The sequence below is a fragment of the Lepidochelys olivacea genome (assembly GCF_965140295.1).
Source record: "Lepidochelys olivacea isolate rLepOli2 genome assembly, chromosome: 6".
Taxonomy (NCBI): Eukaryota; Metazoa; Chordata; order Testudines; family Cheloniidae; genus Lepidochelys; species Lepidochelys olivacea.
The window spans coordinates 106,421,156-106,446,306 of NC_140416.1; the positions used below are offsets into that span (position 1 = coordinate 106,421,156).

Below are 25,151 nucleotides of genomic sequence, written 5' to 3' on the forward strand. Positions count from 1 at the left end.
ACTGCTTCAGAGCAGACTGAACCCGTGTCTCACTCTTCCATGTTCTTCAGGGGTTGTAGTTTATACACCCCAAAGTTATTTGTTCCAGCTTTTCCCACTTGGTTCCCTACTGATGAACTCAGCATGGTTGGGAGTAAAACATGATATCTGATTTGTCTTTAAGAACCAATAAACAATCTGCCTAAAGCTATTGTCCCCTTTCCTGCATATGTGCAAGTAACCCCTGGTTGAATTAATCCCTGGTGAGCCTATAACAACCAAACAGTTAATAAACTATTACTGGCAGCTCCCCTGTACTTCACATAAATGTTGACAAATTAGCAAATAAGGTCTGAGGGAAAGAAGCATTAATCAACAAGTGAGGAAAAAGTGGGCTGGGGAATCCTAAAAGACACTAATTAAAACATAACAGACAATAATTTCTTTAAAGGAGGACTGCAAACAACAAGAATTAGCCAATCTGGCTCTAAATCGGGTAGCTGAAATCACAGGCACTCCTGTGCTACAACTGGAAAAGTAGAGGGAGGGACAATCGCAGAAAAATACACAATCAGTTGAAGGTGACCCTTCAAGGGGAAAGGAGGTTTGTCTTTTTATTTTTTGTTGTTGTTCTTTATTGATAAATAATGAAGGACTGAAAAGTTTTTAACCTTAGAAATATCACATATTAAATTTTGTCTTCCCTGTTTTTGTTGGAGCCTTCCTTGGAAGACTAGAAACCTAGCATTGGAGCTTTCTCTGCCCTTACCTGAGGGATAGAGGTTACAGCTTCCCCAAAGAAAGCATCTAGCCAACTATGTGGAAGCAGTTAGGATTAAATACCTGGTAACAAACACAATAGTTTAAACCACTCTAACTAAAACTCCCTGCTACTAGAGTTGCCCAGATTTCATTTTCTTGTCCCTTGTAATGTCATAATTCCACTAGTTCTTCAGGTTTTAGAGTAGCAGCTGTGTTAATCTGTATCCACAAAAAGAAAAGGAGGACTTGGGGCACCTTAGAGACCAACAAATTTATTTGAGCATAAGCTTTCCTGAACTACAGCTCACTTCTTCAGTCATCCACAGAGTCCACCAGCAAAAACAGGCCAGACAAAACCTGCTAGTTGTAGTGGAAAAGAAAACAGAGGCTGGGAAAAAGTGTTTTTTCTTCTCAACCTCTCTCCCATCTCCAGAATTATTGAAAGCTGCCTTTGAGCATAATAAATAATCCAGAAAGGGGGTGGAGGTATATTTTTTTCCTTTGCAGGGTCCTTTTCAATGTTGCAGGGGAAAGACAAAGAAATCTAAACAACAGGGCCAACATTTTCAAAAGCAGCCAGAGATTCAGGGTGCTACAATTTTGCACCCCAAAAGTGGCAGCCACTCTGGAAAATGTGGATCTAACCATCTAGGGGGACTCCTGGTCGGGTTATTTTGTAAGTGGCCTGCCTGGGTGCCCAGAGGCCGTTAGTCAGTGGAGAAAGTGATGAGGGACTGGACCTTGCCTGGCCAATAAACCCATGTAAGGAAAACCCACCTACGCACTTTGAAATCCAGGGACGGGTGGCCACCCTGGGGCGCGGATCTCGCTCAATCGGTGCGTGGGGCTGCCCGCTGCTCAGCCCCCTCGCCTGCCGCTGGGCAAGGGACCGGACACTAGCAGAGGGAGCCCGGCTGCAGCCGGCCGCCCTGCCCCGTCTGTGCAGTGAAGCAAGCGGGGAAGGGCGCAGGACAGGATCCCCCTGCTCTGCTCCGACCTCTGGCTCCCCAGTGCCGGGATAGCCCCCGCTAGCTCCGCGGAGCGGCACAACCCACGCTGCGGACGAGCCACCCCCGAAACAAAGTTAATCCCTGGCGACCCCTTCCCTGCCCACGAGCGGGGTGGGGGATGCAGATGCGACGCCCCCCCCCGCGGAGGGGGGCAGGGGAGGCTGGAGGGACTGGGGAAGGGGAGAGGCCTCTTCTCCCCCCCCCCAACACTTCCCTTCACCTTTCACGCCGAAGTTTAATTATAAGCCGGATCCTGACTGTGCCAGCGGATCCGCTGTGAGCTCTGCCAAGGCTAGGGGGGAGCTTTCGCTCGCTCTGCAGCAAAGACGGAGTCTCCCCGCCCGCTGCTGCAGAGGGGCGGTGCAGACACCCCCGGAGGTGCCAAGGGAGCTAGCGGAGCAGCCACCCCGGAGCTGGCGGGGGGCCGGGTGCCAGATCCCCTCTCCGGGCTGGTGGGGGAGCAGCCCGGCGCCCTGCTGCCACGGGCATGTGCCCGTCGTCGTAGGTGGGGAGCGCGCCCCTGGTATGCGGGGTGATGGATTTCCAGGCTGCAGCTTTACTCTGCTGCTGCTGCTTCTTTCCCCTCATCCTGCCCGTTACCCCAGGTAAGAGCGCGCGGGGGCCGGAGCCGGGGCCGCCCGGCGGGAGGCTGCGGCTGGCCCCAGCCTGGACAAGTTCATGGCACTTTTGTCACGGGCGGAAAGTTCTGCTGCGGGCGGCGGGCGGCGGGGGGCGGGGGGCGGGGGGGGGCGGCTTTGGTTCCTCACCCGTTCGGCTGCGGCTGCTCCCAGCTCCTGTCTGTGCGCTCGGAGAGACTTTCTTCAGCTTCTCTTCGGTCTCGCCGCAGAGAGGGAGAAGGCGGTGCGGGGACGTGAGTCCCTGTGTCCCGGCGCGGGACGCACACACGCTGCGAGCCAGAGGCGGTGGGGAGCGTTACTCGGTCCCACAAGCGCACCCGCACCCGCCATGTTCCGGGAAGCGGGTCCTGGGAAGCCGCCGCTGAGCGGGTAGACGACAATGCAGAAGACCCAGTGTTTCCTCTTGTCATCTTGGTGTGCAGTGGCTGGCGTGAACGGGAAGAACTTGCCACCTTAACGCAAGTAAACGGGTTTAAAAACTTCCCAGAGGTCGTCTCACGCTGATTTTTTTTTTTTTTAATGCCACTGTTGAAGAACTGAGTATTTCTCTACCCTACGCGTGTTTTTCTAGTTCAAGTTCCTCCCAAGTTCTCATTTTCTCTTATGGATTTTAGAGTGGCGCTTTTCTTCCCGCTGAGTGCGAGCAGGGATTTCTCTTGCAATGTCATTATTTCAAACGTTAATGATTGCACGTGAGATTACGATTATTTAACAGATTAAAATATTTACATTCAGTTGTCTGCAAAGAAAACGTGCCTGTTGCTCTTTAACTTTTGCTATTCTCGTACACTTTAATCAAAATTTAGTGTTTCTTCATAACGCAGCCTTGTCGAATGGATTCAACATGTGTACTATCAAATTTTTAGAATGCAAATTATTTCTGACTAAAGGTACTTTTGTATAAATAAAAATATAATAGTATCTGTGATGTGCAAAACGACTTAGACCCTTTTATGTCATTTTCAATTTTATGTAAATTGATATTAATATTGCAAAAAATGTGCGTGTGCCAAAGTGGTTTAACTTGTACAGTTCTGAGGAACCTCCATTCCAGGTGTCTAACAGCTGAATTGCTAGGAGATATGTTTATTTAAAGTTACATTTTGTTTTTAGAATGAGAACAAATCTAAATTTTATACATTTTTGGATAGTTTTAAAGCATCTATAATCTATATAGAATGTGAGGATATGGTTCTGTTTAGTACTGACACTTTACAAATCTCTCTCCTAGATGTTGTTTGTAAATCTGGCTGCCACCCAGTGAATGGATTTTGTGAAAGTCCTAGTGAATGCAGGTAAAGAGATCTACCAGCTGAGGTTATTAGTGAAGGGACTGATTATTCTTGTAAAAAAAAAAAAAAAAAGACAGAAATTAGAACAATTTGCCCGCTGAAAATGTGATGCCATAAGGACACAGCTCTCCACTAACAGACTGTAACTAGAATTGTATAGCATATTAAAGAAACCTGGATGCCTCTGAGAATTAGAATATTTCTTTTAAAATATCCTAGGAGCACCTATAGAAAGATACTTAAGAGGGCTAAGTTATTTTAGGTTTAAAATATTTGTTTTTCTTGCACCTAAAGTGAACCGTTTTTCTTTAATTCTTTCCCCAGTATTTTATAAACATTGAAAGTCTTTTTTTCCAAATGCATTACATGTAGCAGTGTTATCTTTGCAAATTCAGTTTTTTGTGCCTTTTAAAAGGAGAACAGCCTGGTAATTATTTTAAAAAACCTCTGTATCTTGTCTTGCATCTATTTCAGGTGTCAACCTGGGTGGCAAGGAGCTCTCTGTTATCAGTGTGTTCCTTTTCCTGGTTGTGTGCATGGCAGCTGTGCCAAACCATGGCAATGTGTCTGTGAAGAAGGATGGGTTGGCAGCCTTTGTGACATAGGTTTGCAAATACTTTCCTTTAATAGAGCAACATAATGACAGGTTTCAGAGTAACAGCCGTGCATGCATCCGATGAAGTGAGCTGTAGCTCACGAAAGCTCATGCTCAGATAAATTGGTTAGTCTCTAAGGTGCCACAAGTACTCCTTTTCTTTTAGAGCAACATAGTTTCCCAGAGATTAAATGAAGTGATTACAGCTCCATCTGGTGTTAGAAATATGCAAAAGTTTTTCCCTAGATGTTTTCTTTCTAAAATGAATATTTGACCGAAAACACGAAGAGACATGAATTTTTTTGGGGGGGGGAGCGAGGGCGGTGAAGGGGGGAGAGAAAAAAAAAGCCCTATGCATTCACATTTTAGGTGAAAACACAATATCTTGTATAATATAGTTCTGGATATTGTTAGAATTATGTATAAAACCCTAATTCCATTTTTAACTATGATTGTCACATGCAGATGGTAAATAACAAATTCTACACTGGTTCCGTAAATGTAAGAAGTCCCCGTGGGTGTGTTCAATCAGTTGAAATAATTCATTATTCAACATCATGTGCAGATGATAGTATAAGTTGAAATAAACACATGAGTTTGGTGCTTGACTAAATATTTTCTAGCAAAGGATTTGAATGGAACTATTAGAAGGTATAGCATTTAATTCTTCCCTCATTCAAACCACTGTAGATCAAAAGAAATTCCAGTGATTCAATGGAGTTACATTGGTGTTAAACCAGTAGAAAAGGAGAAGTGGGCTCATATTTTTGCCAGTCTTCTGGGTTTCATCATCTTCTAGTTTATCAAAAGTTAGTTTGTTGCTGTGTTCTGTAACTTGATGTTCAAGAAATCCTTCTTATTCATTAGGCAATTCTCATTGAATAACATTTTCAAAGTCTCCTATGTGACTTAGAGCCTAAATCCCATCATCTTTGAATTAAACTTGGGTTTTTATGGTCCAGATTTTCAAAGGTATTTAGACACCAAAGATGCAGATAGGTACCTAGAGAGATTTCAGAAACACTTAAGTAGATTAGATACTTTTTTGTTTTTAAATCCCACTAGGCACCTATCTGCATCTTTAGGAACCTAAATACCATTGAAAATCTGTCACTTTTAAAAATGGAACTTAGTCACTTGAAATCAATGGGCGTTAGAAACTTGATCTGGTTTGACACTTCTGAAAATAACACAAGTTTCCGATCTAGATCTCTAGGCACCTAAATACTTTGAAAATCTGGTCCTAAGTCACTAAGTCCCTTTTGAAAATAACTTGGGTAGATTTGAAAATATTACCTATTATCTCTATATTTAGTAATACCAAGCATGCTCTACAGACATCCAAAAATTATTTCACTCACCACTAGGAGTCAGTTTTTGCAAACTTGAATCCAGGGCCTGCTAAGGACATGTCAAGAATAATCAGAATGATAGAATTAGCTGTTTGTCTGATGTCGGGGTATATCAGGTATATTGAAAATCATGCCAGTCCAATGGATTTAGCTAGTCTGGACATGTTCTCTAATTCATATTGGGTCAGCAGAGAGAAGCTTCCTCCCTGTTATTGGATGGCCTTTACCCGTGATTGTCATGATCCAATAAAGCAATATAGCATGACATGGAGCAACTGCTCAGTCATTGGATTGGACCTTCCTCTGCTAGGAAGATGGTTGTATAAAGTTGTGTTGAATTGCTATAACTCATTAACACATACCACTAATCCAGATTTGATCAGGTTAGGAAGAAAGAGGAAATTCCACAGGACAAATAGGAGGCTTCTGCCCAATTTGGGATGGTTAGCATGTATGAATAACTGACTTCCATATGGAAACACTAAATCCAATACAGTACCTCAGTATAAAATACTAGACTCCTACCTATAAAGGAATCCCCCTTAACATTTTATCTTTGCATGTGAGAAGTGGAGACAACCACTGTTACATTTTCACAAGCGAATGGACCTAAACTGGCATTTTTAGCTCCTCAGGCAGTCTATAGCTATGAGTGTACACCAGATCAAAACATACATTTACTATGTTGCTCTAAAGAATCAAGAAAGTTCCTAAGTAATGCACCTTTTTATGGGAATTTGTTGCACTTCCTCAATGTCCTCCATTTTTGCAACTTTTAAAGACTGTATATGTTTGCCAAGGTGTTTCTGTATGCAGCCACTGTTTGGCGATATTCAGATGTGGGGGTTGGTGCAGCCTTGTTATGAGGAAATGGGCCAGCAGTGGTGATATTATTGTTGGTAAGGGGCTCCAGTCCATGCCTGAATATCTACACACCAATTTTTAAGCTCCAGGGCCCAAGCCTGTTGAACCTGAGTCAGCTGACCTGGGAAAGTTGCAGGTTTTTTAATCCCCTTGTAGACATACCCTGAGTTATTTAATCACATGCTTGAAGATGAGTACATGCTTGAGCACTTTACCGGATCAAGGCAAGAGGGTAGAGCACTTTGCAGGATCCAACCCCATATTTAAAACCCATACACATGTGTCAGGGTGTAACCAGGTTGGCCACTTCTCATGCACCCCCTTTTGGCCTAGGGTCAGGCTACAGGCAGACTACCTCAGTTTCCCCACTTGGACTGTTCAAATAAAACTTCCCTTCAAGCTTTTTCTTGGTCAAAATATAAAATAAACTGCAAATAAAACTCAAAATCCCCAAACAAGGTCCTCCTAAATCCACACAACATAAGATTTCTTTTCCTTCTCCCAGGCCTTCCTGCCTGGGGCAACTCCCCCTGGTCTCTGGGTCGTCACTGCAGGAGCCTTTCCTCACTTTCTCTCAACGCTGCCACAGCTTCCTAGGTTTCTCCCTTTATTGCACCCTCCTGCTCCTTTTACAGCAAAATCACTTGATTGCTCTCAGGTGAGACTCATGCTATGATCAGGGTTGGCTTAGCCCCAGCCTGTGGTGAAAGCCACCCTGTTACAGAGGGTTTCTCTTTCTTGAGCTAGCTTTGTGACATGCCACAGAGGGTGTATGTACCACACAGAATAACTTTCAAAACAGAGGGGAAAACCAGTGTGGCTGGTTTGTTCTATGGAAACCAAGGCGAAAAGCCCACAAAATTAGTGCCATTATAGTAACTATGGTGTTCAGAATATGTGCTTGGTATCTTAATGACAGCTCATTTGGAACATAGGAGTCTCCACAGCAGATCAAATCAATGGTCCAGCTAATGGTCTCTGATACTGAGCAGTGCCAGACGTTTAAGAGGAAGGTGCAAGAAACCCGCCAGTGAACTGCTACTGGGGAATTTGCTTCCTAATACAAACAATTAGTGATTGCTGAAACATGAGGGTTTAACTCTTTGTACCTCCTATTTTAATTCTATGTAAAGCAACTGTAGATATTCTCATCCATGTAAATGGCTAATCCTTTTCTGAATTCTCTTAAGCTCTGGGCCTCAGTTATCTCTGGTGGTAAGAAATTCCACAGCTCATCCGTCATTTGAGAGAAGGGTGGGGGGAAATTCAAGAATAATGTTGGGTTTTTTTTAAAGTAGAGAATTTATTCCTATAGGCTCAAGGATTGTGTCATTTTCCTAGCTAGTGAGCTGTTATATGCCTTATTTTCTTTCCTTCCTTATTTTTTTCTTATACATTTCTTATTTAATGTTATTAAATGTGTGTCTATTGCAGGGTATCTCCTTTCTCCTGTATCAGGGTTGTGTTTGGTTAGCTCCCCTTAAGGCTTGCCAAAATGGGCACACAACAGTGCTGCGAAATGCGGTCGAGGCTATTTTGGTCCTTGTGGAAACCACCGTTTACACACAAAAGTTCACATAAAGTGGTAGTGTGGCAATCGGGACAGACTAAGATAGTGGAAAATAGGCCCCTATACAGGGGGAAGAGCATTTTACTGTAATTGTAACTGGACAACGTTTATAGTTATGGTTAATATTTTACATTGCTTCATGATATTCCTCTGGGTTCACATTATCCTGTGGGTTTAGGTGGGAAGTAGAATTTAATATTCATCACATCCTTATTTATCACTTTAGAAAAAGGTATACGCACAGTGCTGTCACTCAAAATGCGTGTGTGAGCTTGCAAGACCTCGCAGCAAGTTGCAAGACCTCACAGCAGCTGCCATGTTATCTTGGTTCATTTATTTATTTATTTATTTCATTTTAAATCTTCAATAGTTGCTCTGGAGGAGACTCAGTCTAAGAGAGTAATTGTGAAAGATTACGTGCGTGACTTACCAGGCAAAAATATAACAGGGTGCACTCTTCTGGCACCATCATGTAAGAGGTAAATGCCAACCAGCAAAGACTATACCACAGAGAGAGGAACAAGTTGAAGTTCAAAGGTGGTTTCTAGAGCTGGGCTGGAAACAGTTTTCCCATCCCACAAAAATTTTCCCATTCTGCATCGGGATGAAACTGAGACCTTTCAAAGTTTTTCAGGTAAACAAGAAGCCCTCCACAGTAGCCAATAGTCTAATAAGGGCATCTACCTGCAATTTGAAGGACACAAGTTCAAGTCCTTGCATCACCCACATCTCAGGTGAGCCACCGAGCTACACAGTCACTCTCTCTGTCTGGCCCAATGAATATGTAATTGAGATAGACACCATGATGCCAGAATAGTAAAGATGGTGATTAGGGATGTTGGAAGACCCAGGCTCATGTCCCTGCACAAGATCAGGCAGAACAAGGACTTGACCCTGGGTTCTCCACATTGCAGATGTGCCCAGAATTTCCAACCAGGACCCAAGTAACCTTTCCAATGAATTTTCATTGAAACCAACCCTCTCCTAAGAAAAGTTTCAGTTTCAACCAAATTGGCATTTGCTGACACCCTCCCTGCCCAAGAAAATCTAAATTCCTAAACAGCTCCTGTGTTTTGTTACTTACAAATACCAGTTGTCTCTTTTAAAACGTAAAATGCTTTTGTGTAGGACTTGAAACATCAGGCAATCTGGAGAAATTTGTAAATATACCATTTTTAGATTGCACATTGCTTTATCTGACTTACATGCATGAAGTAGTTGGGAATATGAGGTGGTGTTTATAGTAATCAGTAGCTCTCCCCCCACCTCTAACTTTTTATTGTTAATATTACTTATTCATAGAGAGAAGCAATCCAAGTGTATTTCACAAAGTGAGAGCTAATGGGTGGGGAACAAGCTGACTGACTATGAAGTAACTGAACAATCTGCCCTCCATTAGAGAGAAGAATAAATCAAAATATATGCAATGCAGGATGAAGGACCTTTAAAAATGCACTTAGTCTTTTTGTATTGTTTACTATTTCATGACTTTTATATGATAAAGTAGACCCTGATTTCTCATGTGCTAAATATTTAACATTACGACTAATGGTTTTTGATGTAACAAAACTGTCTGTTTTTGTTAACACAGATATTCACCCATGTTCTTCAAAACCCTGCACCAATAATTCAACATGCATAGAGACTGGAGATGGAGGATATATTTGTTTGTGTGCCAAGGGATTTACAGGAAAAAACTGCCATCTGAAAAAAGGGCCCTGCATTATTAATGGGTAAATATTGATTTCTGATATAAATATACAATCCTACTAAATTTTTCTCTGGTTTTCTTTCTTAAATCATAAAATGTTTGATATGTAACACATAACTTTTCCGCCGACATGGTAGTTTAGTTTCTAGCCTATTTGTTTCTAGACTCAAATTGACTAATTCTGATCTATTCCTATTATATAAATCTGATCAGATTTTTAGCATGAGTCTGTGTGCATAATTTGAACCTCAAATATTCAAAATTGCACATATTGTAGTAATATTATGTTTGGGTTTTTTTTACAGTTTCAATAGATAAACGTCAAAAGTACGTTCTAGGTGCTCTTAACAAATAATTAAAAATACAATCCAATTAAGACCAAAAGAGCAGTAGCCAACCAGCAACCTCCTTTAGCACAAAAGAACCCTGTCTGCAACACCAAGGTATTTGAACTCCCATAAAACTCTACACCCAGTGTAGTAGTTAAATAAGGGGAGACATTGGGTGGGAGGGATAGCTCAGTGGTTTGAGCATTGGCCTTGCTAAATCCAGGGTTGTGAGTTCAATTGTTGAGGGGGCCATTTAGGGATCTGGGGCAAAAATTGGGGATTGGTCCTGCTTTGAGCAGGGAGTTAGACTAGATGACCTCCTGATATTCTATGATTCTCATTAAATCAGCAGAGAAGGGGCGGGGGTTTGTGCTGCTTCCTTGGGCCACAGAGCGGAGAGGGAGTTTCTTTCTTCTCGCCACCCACATTCCAAGTAGCCCCTGCCTTTATGGTCAGCTAAACCCACCAAACCTCAGGCTTCCCGAAATGCCTGTCCAAATGGACGAGCTTGGCAGCATGCTGTAAGGGTATGTCGACACTGCAGCTGGGCGTGTGCGTCCCAGCTTGAGCAGACAGATATGTGTTAGTTTTGCTTGAACTAATGTTCTCAAAATAGTAGGGTTGCTGGGGATAGCACAGGCAGCAGCTTGGCTCGCTGCTTGAGTACAAACCATCTGGTCTCCCTGAGTGTGAACTCAGGCGGCTAGCCCGAGACACTGCCTCTGCTACCCCTGGCCACGTGGCTATTTTTAGCACATTCGCTCAAGCAGACCTAGCAGTGTTGAAAGACCTAAAAGTCAACAAATTGGATTAGCGGGATGGGACTGGACAGAGGAGAGGGTTGTGTTTGATAGTGAAGGCCTCTTGCGCAGAACAGCCTTCCAGCGGCTCCTTCTCCTCTGTACAAAGGCATCCCCAGCTCAAGCACCTCCATTAACCTCTGTAGCTGGCATCCAAGTGGCCATTTATTTATTCACATTTGTAAAAACTGCCTTTCTGATATGTATTGGGCCTGATCCAAAGCCCAACAAAACCCAGGGAAAGAATTCCCTTGACTTAAGTTTCAGAGTAGCAGCCGTGTTAGTCTGTATTTGCAAAAAGAAAAGGAGGACTTGTGGCACCTTAGAGACTAACCAATTTATTAGAGCATAAGCTTTCGTGAGCTACAGAAGTGGATTCCCTTTCTGAAGTACTTAACTAACTGGCTGTTTGGAAGATTTTCTCATGCTGTCACATTAAGCATGCATAAAACTGTCCAGTCATGTGTCTAATTAGTCATTTGTATGCTCATAACTGAATATGCAGTCACAATATCTGCATGTACAAGTTAGGCATATGTCTGACAGCATGGCCCATAAAGTAGATATGTAGACAACTGGCAGGTGTTTACATGCAAAATATTAACTATTCCTTAGACCTGTACTGTAAGGTAAATCATCTATAATGTACAAATTAAAGGAAATTAGTACCAGTAAATGAAATCAATTAAGGATATAATGTCTGAAATATGGATATTGTTTTAATTAAGCATGTAACAAAAGATTTGGACAGACAAACATTAAGAGGCTGAAACAGCAACAAGGGATTAGAAGGAATATAATTTAGTGAAATTCAAGCTTTTATTCATTGATGAAGGCTGGCAGTATTCTGATACAATAAACTCTACATGCAATATTACATTAATGGCTGAACTCAGATTACTATGGGGAAAATAGACTTTAAGGTTTGAACCTATTAATTAAGAAACCTATTCCCTATGAGTCTTGTGTTATGATGGCTTTTTGGCTGCACATTTTGTCCATGACTCAGTTGTCACTAGGTTTTAATAATATAGCTGGGAACAGAACTGTCTGAAAAATGATGAAAAAAATGTGAATAATTTTTTAATTAAATTTGAAAAAATCCAGCCAGCTCTAGATTCTTAGGAGGAATCTCTTCTGTTCTATCAAGGGTCTTCTCACATTCTCCTAGTATCTGAAGTCCTTTAATCCTCGTGCATTTTATTATGATAAAGCAGGAGCTTCACTACGGTTAAGGCTGCTACCAGCTTACATTATAAAATGCTGTTTTAGCTTCCCTAGAGCTTTGGTTTGGAAAATTGTCTTAGCCTGAAAATTGGCAGATTTCCCCTGAGGTTGAAGCAGAATATTTCTGCAAAGCTTGAAGAAAATTAATCAATTTCTGTGTTATAAATCACTTTAAAAATAATTATCCTGATTTGAAACATTGACTTTTGTCTAAGGTTTCCTTGTCTCCCTTTAGTTCAACAATGGTTTGTTACAACCCTTTCAGCCTTTCCATGTAGTTAAATCTCCTTGGAAACTTCTGCACTCATTATATTTGATGAAAATGGGTTGTAATTGAGCAAACAAATATTTATTTTGTATAAGGCTGTTGCCCAAACATGCTCTCACTGACTTCAAGCTGGAGATTCTTGCTGAAATACTCAGGGTTCAACTGGTCAACGTATTTGGGGTTGGGAAGGAATTTTCCCCTGGGTCAGATTGGCAGAGACCCTGGGAGTTTTTTGCCTTTCTCTGCAGCAGGGGGCTCTCGCAGGTTTAAACTATTGTAAATGGTGGATTCTCTGTAACTTGAAGTCTTTAAATAATTATTTGAGGACTTCAGTAACTCAGCCAAAGGTTATGGGTCTATTACATGATTGGGTGGGTGAAGTTCTGTGGCCTGTAAAGTGCAGGAGGCCAAAGTAGATGATAATGAAGGTCCCTTCTGACCTTAAAGTCTATGAGTCTATGACTTTGTTCCAAACCTGTGCTCTGTTATGTCAGTGGAAGATTTTTGCCATTGACTTCAGTGGGGCCAGGTTGGGTAATTTGTGTACATGTGAGTTATTTTACCCTCATTGGTTGGTTGCAGTTTACAGTGTAAGGATGGCTGATGTTCAGTGCTCGGTAAGGGAATTGGTGGCATAACAAAGGCCTAACAGAAATCTTCCTTTAACTCAGACAGTAGAGGTTTGGCTTTTAGGAATTGCAGGGACACAATTCCAGTCACTGCTCTGCAGGTATGTGTTTTGTTATGGAGGGGCGATAGCCCGTCTCCTATTTATGTGTTTTGTACAGCACCTGCTACACTGGGGCTCTGATCTGATTGGAGTCTCCGTCGTGGTTCAGGGCTAATTGCACCTTTGAGTGTACCCTAACACCTTTGAGTGTACCCCCACAGGTGTTAGGCCTCATGCCCTTACCTTTTTCTGGTGTGAAACCCACATTTCTCCCACTCTTGAACTTCAGCACCATGTGGCCTGACTGGGTTTTGCACCAGCAAGTCTTCCCTTTGAGGGCTTGTGATCAGTGCTAACTAGAAGAACTAGACAGCTTTCTTAAACAAAGTCTTGTTTAATCTTAACAGAAAGAACAAAGAAAGCATAAGAGAAAATGGATTTTAAACCAAGAAAAGGGCTACACACATCTGTCTTACTTAATGCATAGGAAGGCCTAACTTCTTTAGAACCCCAAGTAGGTGTCCGTGTTTTTGTCAGCCTGTACCCTGTGAACAGCTCCCTGACAATTGCCTGATCTCCGGAGAAGGAGACTTTTTACCTTGTCTGTGCTCCTTTTGATTTCTTCAATCCCAGCCCTGGCAAAACAAGACTTCTGACTTGGCTCTAGCCTGAAAGTAGCATCTTCACAGCTAATAGTTCAGGCATTCTGTCTTACTGACCCCCAATATGCTTATTTGGAGCCATCATGTAGCCTTTCTGCTTGTTAACAACCTTGCTATTAAAGATTTCAGAGTAGCAGCCGTGTTAGTCTGTATTCGCAAAAAGAAAAGGAGGACTTGTGGCACCTTAGAGACTAACAAATTTATTTGAGCATAAGCTTTCGTGAGCTACAGCTCACTTCATCGGATACATTCAGTGGAAAATACAGTGGGGAAATTTATATACACAGAGAACATGAAACAATGGGTGTTACCATACACACTGTAACGACAGTGATCAGGTAAGTTGAGCTATTACCAGCTATTACTTCAATCTCTCTGGTCACTCGATTACAGATCTAAAAGTGGCAATACTTCAACAAAAAAACTTCAAAAACAGACTCCAATGAGAGACTGCTGAATTGGAATTAATTTGCAAACTGGGTACAATTAACTTAGGCTTGAATAGAGACTGGGAGTGGATGGGTCATTACACAAAGTAAAACTATTTCCCCATGTTTATCCCCCCCCCACTCCCCACTGTTCCTCAGATGTTCTTGTCAACTGCTGGAAATGGCCCACCTTGATTATCACTACAAAAGGTTCCCCCCACCTCCTGCTCTCCTGCTGGTAATAGCTCACCTTACCTGATCATTCTCGTTACAGTGTGTATGGTAACACCCATTGTTTCATGTTCTCTGTGTATATAAATCTCCCCACTGTATTTTCCACTGAATGCATCTGATGAAGTGAGCTGTAGCCTGCTATTAAAGTAAACCAACATATGCATGCAGTGAGGGTGACCAGATATCAAGTGTGAAAAATTGGGACAGGGGGTTGGGGGGGTAATAGGTGCCTATATAAGAAAAAGAAAAAAAATATTGGGACTGTCCCTATAAAATCGGAACATCTGATCACCCTACATGCAATAAATATTCCAGTAACTATCCCAATAACTAGGTCACATACAGTGTTCATAAATTATTACAGATGAGCTCCTGACCTTCACAAAAATATTCCTGAATGCCACCTACTGGATCTGGCCCTGTGTCCTGGGGAAATTATTGTTTTCATATGCTGGCTTGGAAGTCGTGTCCTGTTTCCTAACGTTCCTTAAAGCGTGTTTTCCAAATGTTAGAATGCTGAGACTCCTTCAGGAATATTAAACAAATTGCAACTCCCCTTCAACTCTGTGTTGTTAAAGATCTGCCCAGTTTAATTTATACATCTTCCGCACCCACTGCCTTCTAGCCCTTTGTCCCCCCTTTGGGTGGGGGCGCACCCCACTTTTTGGGAATTACTGATGTAGATCTTTATGACTTTTTTATTCTTTCTTACATGCCTGGATGGAACAGTTATCAGTGTTGATGTTGTCAAGTGTCATCACGGGCATCTGAGTTAACACTTGATATGAATAGGACAGTTCGCACATCAGAGCTATTATTTCAGCTTATTGGCAAACTCAGGCAGATATCACTGTATCAGTTACACTTGGATCAAGTGCTGAAAATATTCTTCACAATCATAACAGCTAGAGCCAACTTTTTTTTTAAATGAGAGCAGAGTCCTGGGAGAACAATGGAGTGGCCATATCCACTTGGCTGGTAGTTCATACACCACTTTTTGTGAAACACTGTCTTAAAACATGAGTGTTTAATACAGTAGAATTGCTGCTGTGTTCTTAGAGAATTAACTTTAATATATTACTTATTTTAATCATATACTTAACCTTATGTGAATAATAATAAAGGTGTTCTTAAAATTCCCCATGATTCCTCTAAATTTTGTTCTGCTTTGTTTTACACATATTCAATATTCAGATGATGATCATAAAATCATAGCACTGGAAGGGACCTCGAGAGGTCATCTAGTCCAGTCCCCTGCATTCGCGGCAGGACTAAGTATTATTCAGACCATCCCTGACAGGTGTTTGTCTAACCTGCTCTTAAAAATCTCCAATGATGTAGATTCCACAGTCTCCCTAGGCAATTTGTTCCAGTGCTTAACCACCCTGACAGTTAGAAAAATTTTCCTAATGTCCAACCTAAACCTCCCCTGCTGCAATTTAAGCCCACTGCTTCTTGTCCTCAGGGGTTAAGAACAACAATTTTTCTAGACCTTTAATCATGATCTTACACCCCTTCTTATTCTCTCTCCAACTTTCATCCCAATTCCCAAAGAAATTGGTGAATTATCCCATTCCAAACACAAGGGCTCAAATCCCCCCCTCCCCATAACAAAGGGTTTTGACTGATTTTTTCCTAACACCATAAATCTTACTTTGAGCCAAGAGAGGTTGCCGGACTCTTCGAGGCACCTGCTCACCACCCAGTTTCCAGTGGACCACAGGACAATTAATCCTGTCATCCTCTGTTTTAACCAGACAGTATAGTCTGGCTTGTAATCTGCCTTCTGGCTCTCATAATTACCACCACCCCAAACGTCACCAATCTCCCTTTACTAACTGTACTTTACTTCTGCGAAATCCTGAAAGAGTATAAAAACCCACTCTTCTTTCCAGACCCCATCACTGCAAACTCCCAATTCCAGGCTTGCAGGAGCTTTCCTCCCAACTCCCAGCTACAGTGGGAGATGTTCAGGGAGTCACCAATAGTTTATTTCACTTGGTGGAAACAAAGAACAACCAGCCTACTCCTCTACCATAATAGGCAGGTACTTCTGGGGAGCCCCTCAATGCTTCACTCCCCCATGAAACCTAGGACTCCAGTATCCACACTGGAGTACGCAGACCTGGGTCAAACCATCGTATCCCAGGCTTCCTAGCACACTTCCCAGCTGTGGCCATTCATGCCCCTGGTTCATAATTCACTGTGAGGAAACTTGACAGTCCACCTCGCACATTACTGGAAGTTGTTGCAGCCCTTCAAATTCCAGACAGATCCTGCTGAGCTATCTTTCATAGAATCATAGAAGATTAGGGCTGGAAGAAACCTCAGGAGGTCATCTAGTCCAGCCCCCTGCTCAAAGCAGGACCAACCCCAACTAAATCATCCCAGCCAGGGTTTTGTCAACCAGGTCTTAAAAACCTCTAAAGATGGAGTTTCTACCACCTCCCTAGTAAACCCATTCCAGTGCTTCACCACACTCCTAGTGAAATAGTTCTTCCTAATAACCCACCTAGACCTCCCCCACTGCAACTTGAGACCATTGCTTCTTGTTCTGTCATCTGCCACCACTGAGAACAACCTAATTCCATCTTCTCTGGAACCCCCCTTCAGGCAGTTGAAGGCTGCTATCAAATCCGCCCTCACTCTTCCCAGCCCCCTAATTATTTTCATTGCCCTCCGCTGGACTCTCTCCAATTTGTCCACATTCTTTCTGTAGTGGGGAGCCCGAAACTGGATGCAGTACTTCAGATGTGGCCTCACCAGTGCTGAATAGAGGGGAATAATCACTTCTCTTGATCTGCTGGCAATGCTCATACTAATGGAGTCCAATCTCTTGTCAGCCTTCTTGGTAACAAGGGCACACTGTTGACTCATATCCAGCTTCTCGTCCACTGTAATCCCCATGTCCTTTTCTGCAGAACTGCTGCTTAGCCAGTCGGTCCCCAGCCTGTAGCAGTGCATGGGATTCTTCCATCCTAAGTGCAGGACTCTGTGCTTTTGTTGTTGAACCTCATCAGATTTCACTCTGAACCCTATCCCTCCCCTCCAGTGTATCTACCTCTCCCCACAGCTTAGTGTCATCTGTGAACTTGCTGAGGGTGCAATCCATCCCATCATCCAGATCATTATTGAAGATATTGAACAAAACCGGCCCCAGGACCAACCCCTGGGGCACTCTGCTTGATACTGGCTGCCAACTAGACATGGAGCCATTGATCACTACCCGTTAAGCCTGATGATCTAGCCAGTTTTCTATCCACCTTATTGTCCATTCATCCAGTCCTTATTTTTTTAACTTCCTGGCAAGAATACTATGGGAGTCTGTATCAAAAGCTTTGCTAAACTCAGGGTATATCACATCCACTGCTTTCCCCATATCCACAGAGCCATTATCTCATCATAGAAGGCAATCAGGTTGGTCAGGTATGACTTGCCCTTGGTGATCCATGCTGACTGTTCCTGATCACCTTCCTATCCTCCAAGTGTTTCAAAATGGTTTCCTTGAGGACCTGCTCCATGGTTTTTCCAGGGACTGAGGTGAGGCTGACTGATCTCTAGTTTCCCGGATTCTCTTTATTCCCTTTTTTAAAGATGGGCACTATATTTGCCTTTCCCCAATCGTCCGGGACTTCCCCCGATCACCACAGTTTTTCGAAGATAATGGCCAATGGCTGTAGAATCACATCAGCCAACTCTCTCAGCGCTCTCTGATACATTTGATCCAGCCCCATAGACTTGTACAAGTCCAGCTTTTCTAAATAGTCCTTAACCTGTTCTTTCACCACTGAGGGCTTCCCCCCTCCTCCTCATACTGTGCTGCCCAGTGCAGCAGTCTGGGAGCTGATCTTGTCTGTTAAGACTAAGGCAAGAAGAGTATTGAGTACTTCAGCTTTTTCCATATCATCTATCACTAGGTTGCCTCCCCCATTTGGTAAAGGTCCCACACTTTCCCTGAGCTTCTTCTTGTTGCTAACATACCTGTAGAAACCCTTCTTGTTACCTTTCACATCCCTTGCTAGCTGCAACTCCAATTGTGCTTTAGCCTTCCTGATTACACCCTTGCATGCTTGAGCAATATTTTCATACTCCTCCCTAGTCATCCCTCCAAGTTTCCACTTCTCGTAAACTTCCTTTTTGTGTTTAAGCTCACCAAAGATTTCTCTGTTAAGCCAAGCTGGTCTGTATCTTTCGGGTCTGTCTGCTCCCAGTCTGGAACCAGCAGTATGAAGGAGACACCATTTGAAGACCTTCGCTTGCTTGCACTTTCACTTCCGTTTCAGTAAACGGGCATTACATCCATGATATGCTGGTGGACATTCCAGTGGCAGTTTCTGACCTACTGAAGGTGCCTGACAGAGGAGGAGGATATAGACCTGGAAGAATGGAACTTGCTAATGCTGCTTGCAACTCTCAGTGTAGCCACTGATTCCCTATTAGACCAGTGCTTCTGGAGCCAGGCCTCAAGCACAAACTGGTGGGATCACATCATCACAGGGACCTGAAATGACCAGCAGCAGATCCAGAACTTTTGCATGAAGAAAGCTATATTTTTGTGAGCAGCTTGCCCCAAGACTCCAGCACCATGACATGCATGAGGGTAGCAGTATCAGTCCAGAAGCATTGATGGGACTCACATGCCCATTGATGGGACTCACATGCGCATGATTTGGTCTCCTCACGGAGGGCATGAGTACATAAACTGCAAAGAGTACTGCTCCATTACTAGGCAGACCCTTGTGGACCTCTGAAGATGATTTTTGGATGCCAGCATGGGCTGCACTGGAAAAGTTCATAATGCCAGGGTTTCTCAATGATTGGGAGTCTACATTCAAGGACAGGCTGGGACAATATTCCCACCAAATGATTGTCATAAATGGAGTTACTGTCTACACTATTACCCTGGTGGACCCTATGTATCCCCTTTTGCCTTGGCTTATGAAATCATATTCTGATCTCAGAGGGCCTGGCAAAAGACAATTCAATTACACTCTCAGCAGGCACAGAACAGTGGTTGAATGTTCATTTGGCAGACTGAAATCCCACTAGTGCTGTTTGCAAACACGTTTGGATGCCTGTGTTATCTGTATTTTTGTAGCTTGCTGTTTTCTTCATAATCTGGGTGAAGCCAAAGTTGTGCCATTTGCCCCTGAATGGACCTTCGCAGTAATGGATTGCTGTACCAGTACACGCAAACAGAAAGTGCACTTATTGCAGTTGGGACAGAATGTAACCTAGCAACACAAATCAGGGAATCTATGTTCCCACATTCTGGATTTGCATGATCCAATGGAAAGGGACAATAGTAGGTTTATGAATGTTCTTGTACAGTCTTTACAGTAAAAGAAGTACTGTCACATCACACATGAAATACGTGTGTGTGTGCGGCGTGGGATTGCCATACATTGTAGTTATGAATGACATGACTGCTTATGAACTGGCAAGAACTGTGGATTTAGTGTATGGCTCAGTGTAGACAAATGTATTGAGAAATAGTGTTTGCATGCAGCTTCCCAGCTGTTCCTTAGCATTTGTACACAATAAATTCCCAGAGATGTGGTTCTTATCCCTGGCTTTTCAGTAGTCAGGCTTGAGTCACTTAATCTGCTCCCTGCACCAGTTCGTGGTCTGGTGAACAGTGCTGCCAGCTTCTTTGCTATTAGCTGGAATATGTGGCTAATTCTGGAACTCTTGCTGAAGTTGAACTGTTTGCTCGCCTTGCCTCAGAGATTAACCAAAATCTGGCTGTGCTCCCATGACTAGCTAGCGGCATGTTTGGCAGATGATTCCTTTGTTTTGGCGGCCATTACAAATGCAGGAGAAGGTTCACTCTGCTTGCAGCTCAATGGTCAGAACAAAATGGAAGGGTTAAATGTCAAGCAGCTGTACTTGAACCAGGTGCGTTGCTTCCATTTCCTGGGAGTCGATTAGCCAGACTTGAGATAGAAAGGTCAAAGGATGCTGTCCCAGAGGATTGTGGGATACCATTTGTGGGCTCTCAGGACCTGAGTCTGGGAGTCTTGGACCTGAGCTGTGCCCACATTGCACTATGATGGATTTTGGGCCTGAGCCCATTTGGGACTCAGGCTCAAACCCTCTACTTCTGCAGGATCCTGGGACCTGGGTCTATGTTAGATAGAATTGTGTGTAGATAGAAGGGTTTGAGTCTGAGTCTGGACTTACATTGCAATGTAGATATACCTTGAAAGTCTGGGAAGCGGGGCCATTCCAGCTCCAGAGATATGGGGTACTAGGGGAACATCCACCACCTGCTCATTCCTCTGAAGCTTATGCTTCTGATGCAGTCCAAACCACAGTTATCAGTAGATCTCCTAAGGCACCCAAGTCCCAGTGTGGGAATCCATAATGGGCAGGTCATTTAGCCAGTTGCAAATATTAACTATGTGTGTGCATGTAGCTGGAGCATGAGAGTAGTGATGTTCAATTCCCTACTAGTCTTTGGGTCTCCCACTATAAGTGCAATATTTTTAAATAACTATTTGAGTAATCTTTTCATGTACTGGCAGGTACTATGCTATATGCCTTCAGGAATATGGAATGATTGAGTCCTGTCAAGGTTAATGTTCTTTCAGTGTATCATAGAATCATAGAACATCAGGGTTGGAAGGGACCTCAGGAGGTCATCTAGTCCAACCCCCTGCTCAAAGCAGGACCAATCCCCAATTAAATCATCCCAGCCAGGGCTTTGTCAAGCCTGACCTTAAAAACTTCTAAGGAAGGAGATTTTACCACCTCCCTAGGTAACGCATTCTAGTGTTTCACCACCCTCCTAGTGAAAAAGTTTTTCCTAATATCCAACCTAAACCTCCCCCACTGCAACTTGAGTCCATTACTCCTTGTCCTGTCATCTTCTACCACTGAGAATAGTCTAGAACCATCCTCTTTGGAACCACCTCTCAGGTAGTTGAAAGCAGCTATCAAATCCCCCCTCATTCTTCTCTTCTGCAGACTAAACAATCCCAGTTCCCTCAGCCTCTCCTCATAAGTCATGTGTTCCAGTTCCCTAATCATTTTTGTTGCCCTTCGCTGGACTCTCTCCAATTTTTCCACATCCTTCTTGTAGTGTGAGGCCCAAAACTGGACACAGTACTCCAGATGTGGCCTCACCAATGTCGAATAGAGGGGAACGATCACGTCCCTCGATCTGCTGGCTATGCCCCTACGTACACATCCCAAAATGCCATTGGCCTTCTTGGCAACAAGGGCACACTGTTGACTCATGTATGAAGTTTTGCTGCTGCATGTAAAATTATCATGAAAGTAAGATGGAAATTCATTTGCAACCTCTTGCACGAGATTCCTGTTCTGCCACAGTGCAAGTAATGGACCGAATTATGCTGTAAATAACAACCCCATTGATTTTGCAAAATGTGGCCCACTGTCATGTATGGTCCTGTCTCTTGGCAGCTCTCTCTGGAATACTAATGTAGTCCAAATTAGGAAAGACATGTTTCTGTAATAAACGTAGTGGGTTCTGTTCAATATGTAAGTCAGTGACGCATCAAATAGTAATCTCAAACGGGTTTATTAAGTCAGATTTCTCTAACTACAAATAGAACAGCATGTAACAGAAAGGTGGTACTCACCAACCAGTTGGGGGGGGGGGGTGCGTGTCAGTCTGCATCTCACCCTTTCCCAGAATGATTTACATTTCCATCGGTTTTATAGATTCATTATCAAATGAGTTATGCCCTATATTTCTATCATAATAACTTTAACCTCCTTAACAATAAAGCATAGCATGAGTTAAAACAACTCTTAACCAGTCATTTCACTGTGTCCTTTGTGGTTTGGAATGTTTTAATAAATTGGCCAATCATATGGTAATGTCATGTTGTGGTTATACACAAGGTAAATAATATTCTTCTTAAATGCTTCCATCCTACATGCCCTTTCTTGTGGTTTCGGTTACAACTTCATAACTTCTTGTTCACACAGCATAGACAAATACAAGGCACAAAACAACCTTAAGCAGTTGTAAAAATAGGTCATACTCTTAAGCTTATTTCTACTCTATAAGCAATTTAACTTGTAGCTGTTAGTAATATCTATTGTTTCTCTGACATAACTTTTGCAAGGCCTCATGGTACTCTTGCCTACATATTAACAATCTCTCACCATAACTAGGAGGGATGTTTGGAGCTTGTAGGTTAAATGCTAACATTTCTGAATTAACTTATTTAACTTTAAATGGTTTGTGACAATATTTAAATTCTGATGGGATATTCAGGGTTACATTAGGGATCAGCAAATAAAAATACTTCTGGAAGAAAAATTCGTGAAACAAGTCATTGTGAATGTTTTCAGTGTTGACTATATTGATTCAATCTGAGTAGCTGATAGCGCTCTGCTTTTGCACAACTTCTCTATTACTCTCACTTATCTGGCTGCCACCCTATCTGCTGAGTCCTCTGAGATTGCACTTAGTACAATCTTCCTTTAATAGTTATTGAGTGAATTTAATACCAATGAAATATGCTGACTTGATATCCCTGGAGGATGAAGTCCTCTTCCCTTCCACAGAAAGGGTGTAGCAAAACAACCCGTGTTTCCTAGCCCTGATGTGTATGAACCACCTCTAGAACTGAGAGAATTATCTTGTTTCCATGCCGTTGGCTTTTCTGTGAAGACTATTAAGGAGGATGCTGACTGGGCTGGATTTTGCACTGTGAACACTTATCTAGTAGGAACTGGAATAAGGTAATTTCACACAGGCAACCAAGCAGCCATGAGGTGGTTCCAACCTTTGAACACTACTGACTTGGGTCCTTTCAAATTTGGGACCTAGATGTGAAAAGTTTGGTATCCTTATTACCAGTCTCCTGAGCTACCGCCTTGCCAATCCTTTTGAAATAACAATTTTGATTGCATATGATTTCTTTTGACAAAATTATTCTCACTTAATGTAGTTATGCAAATAAAAATGAAAATGTATTGTTTTCAATGCTTTGAGGTTTCAAAGTGCCACAAATTCTTCCAGCCTCTCAAATGTACAGGGTATGACTATGCTATAGCCATACAATAAAAATAACTGTCTCCACATCAGCTGTTACGCTTGTTGATATTTTATACTGAATATATAATACCTAGATTGTGTTTTGACTAATTACTGAGGAAAAACTAAGCCATGCTGGCAATATCTTTGCTCACTCTGGTCTGAATACCTACTCAACCATTCCTCAGATCACTAGATCTAACCAGACAAGCACATTGGGCTGCTTAATTTCAAAAACAGTTTTAAATCTCTTCAGATAGGATTTGTACATTAGGATGTGCAGAAGAGATTGGAATCAATGCTGGAATATTAGGGGGACCGCGTATATTGATAAAGATGTTGGACAAAATTCATTCTTGATGCAACTCCATGGACGTCAATGACATTCCACCAGGAACTGACATGGCTCATTATCTAATATAGAAAATTACCCCTTTTTAATTATCTGAAATGTTGCATATCTGCTTATTTCACTTACATTTTCTTTAAACTCCCATCTGTTTTGTCTTGCGTTCCAGCTCTCCTTGTCAGAATGGGGGAACATGTGTTGATGACAATGGATTTGCGCCTCATGCCTCCTGTTCGTGCCTTCCGAGTTTTGCTGGCAATTTTTGCGAAATAGATGTAGATGACTGTGAACCTAACCCATGTGAAAATGGAGGAACGTGCACGGATATTGGTGGAGGTTTCAACTGTCATTGCCCTATTGGCTATATGGGCAAATCCTGCAGCAGCCGTGTCCTATTCTGTGCTAGCAGCCCATGTGAGAATGGAGGAACATGTCATGAGCATCCTGAAGGAGGATTTGAATGCGTATGTAAGCCGGAATTTGTTGGTGTAACCTGCACATATCTCAGCAGAAACACAAGTCTCCATGGTGTGAATACAGAGGCCAAACACGGGCACAGTTATAATCTACCCCCAAATGCTCGTCCGAAGTCAGTGTCTCACCAAGAACATAAAGTCTTGAAGATAACAATGAAAGAAACAATCCAAAACACAGACCCCTTGCTTAATAAAAGTCAGGTCATATGTTTCATTGTTCTGGGCTTGCTTACATGTCTTGTTGTGTTGGGTACAACTGCGATTGTATTTTTTTCCAAATGTGAAATGTGGCTTGCTAATGCCAAATATAGCCATCTACTACGCAAGAAAAAGAATTGTTTTCTTCAGTCTAACAATGGGGAAAACCTTTCAGTTAACATAATTTTCCCAGAGAAGATCAAACTCACTAACTACACCAAGAACTATACTGCCATCTAGACTCCTTGAAAGCCTTGCAGCAACTTCTAGAGTTTTGTAGCAATATGTAAAGTTTTTTGAACTTGTTACCTGTGCCTGGCTTTGATGTTTTGTGCATACATTTGCTGTAATTTGTGCTGGGAAGTACAGAAGAAATATGTTGTATCTGTGTTGCCAAGTGAATTTCTCATTCCCAAAATAAAACTTTAACATAATCAGATTACAGAGCAAGGAATGTTCATTTGATGTTTTTTTAATGCAGCTATATTTTGTAAAATAAAAGAAATTTGCCACAAGAGCAGTTTTCAGCTTTATTGGATTGTGTAAGCTTGTTTGGCAAATATGGTCCTTATAAATTACTTGCCAATGCTCATTTTTTAATAAACAGTAATTGAGGGCTGTACAGGCTTATTTACTAGTTTTGTGAATTCTAGCATGCTATGGTAAATGTACCACAGGCATTAATATGTAGTACTTCCTCTCACTGTGAGAGTCTTTAGAA

The 25,151-nt window shown here is 42.4% G+C and overlaps 2 protein-coding genes across 6 annotated transcripts in view; one reads left to right on the forward strand and one right to left on the reverse strand.

The window, feature by feature from the left end:
• The window catches only part of BEGAIN (brain enriched guanylate kinase associated), a 526,866-nt gene extending 524,020 nt beyond the window's left edge, over nucleotides 1–2,846 (reverse strand). For 2 of the 3 annotated variants that reach the window (XM_084632028.1, XM_084632029.1), the window contains exon 1: nucleotides 2,519–2,846. The gene's annotated coding sequence lies outside the window, so the exon portion shown is untranslated. The remainder of the gene's footprint in view (nucleotides 1–2,518) is intronic. The other variant, XM_084632030.1, reaches the window with a different exon arrangement.
• On the forward strand, nucleotides 1,951–24,869 carry DLK1 (delta like non-canonical Notch ligand 1). 3 transcript variants are annotated; one of them, XM_084632036.1, is made up of 5 exons: nucleotides 1,951–2,356; nucleotides 3,621–3,684; nucleotides 4,156–4,286; nucleotides 9,654–9,795; nucleotides 23,926–24,869. In XM_084632036.1, exons 1-5 carry the CDS (start codon nucleotides 2,287–2,289, stop codon nucleotides 24,668–24,670), a joined length of 1,152 nt encoding a protein of 383 aa, XP_084488162.1. In that variant the 5' UTR covers nucleotides 1,951–2,286; the 3' UTR covers nucleotides 24,671–24,869. The 3 variants fall into 3 exon arrangements, with proteins under 3 accessions (XP_084488162.1, XP_084488164.1, XP_084488163.1); XM_084632038.1 differs by lacking the exon at nucleotides 1,951–2,356 and adding an exon at nucleotides 3,057–3,081; XM_084632037.1 differs by lacking the exon at nucleotides 1,951–2,356 and adding an exon at nucleotides 3,219–3,279.
• The last annotated feature ends 282 nt before the right edge of the window (nucleotides 24,870–25,151 follow it).

Bases quoted from the DNA above. Each gene is read 5' to 3' on its own strand.
- DLK1 (XM_084632036.1), top strand. From the start codon at position 2,287: ATGGATTTCCAGGCTGCAGCTTTACTCTGCTGCTGCTGCTTCTTTCCC. The intron at 3,685-4,155 runs GTAAAGAGATCT...CATCTATTTCAG, and splicing joins GAAAGTCCTAGTGAATGCAG to GTGTCAACCTGGGTGGCAAG. The intron at 4,287-9,653 runs GTTTGCAAATAC...TTGTTAACACAG, and splicing joins TGGCAGCCTTTGTGACATAG to ATATTCACCCATGTTCTTCA.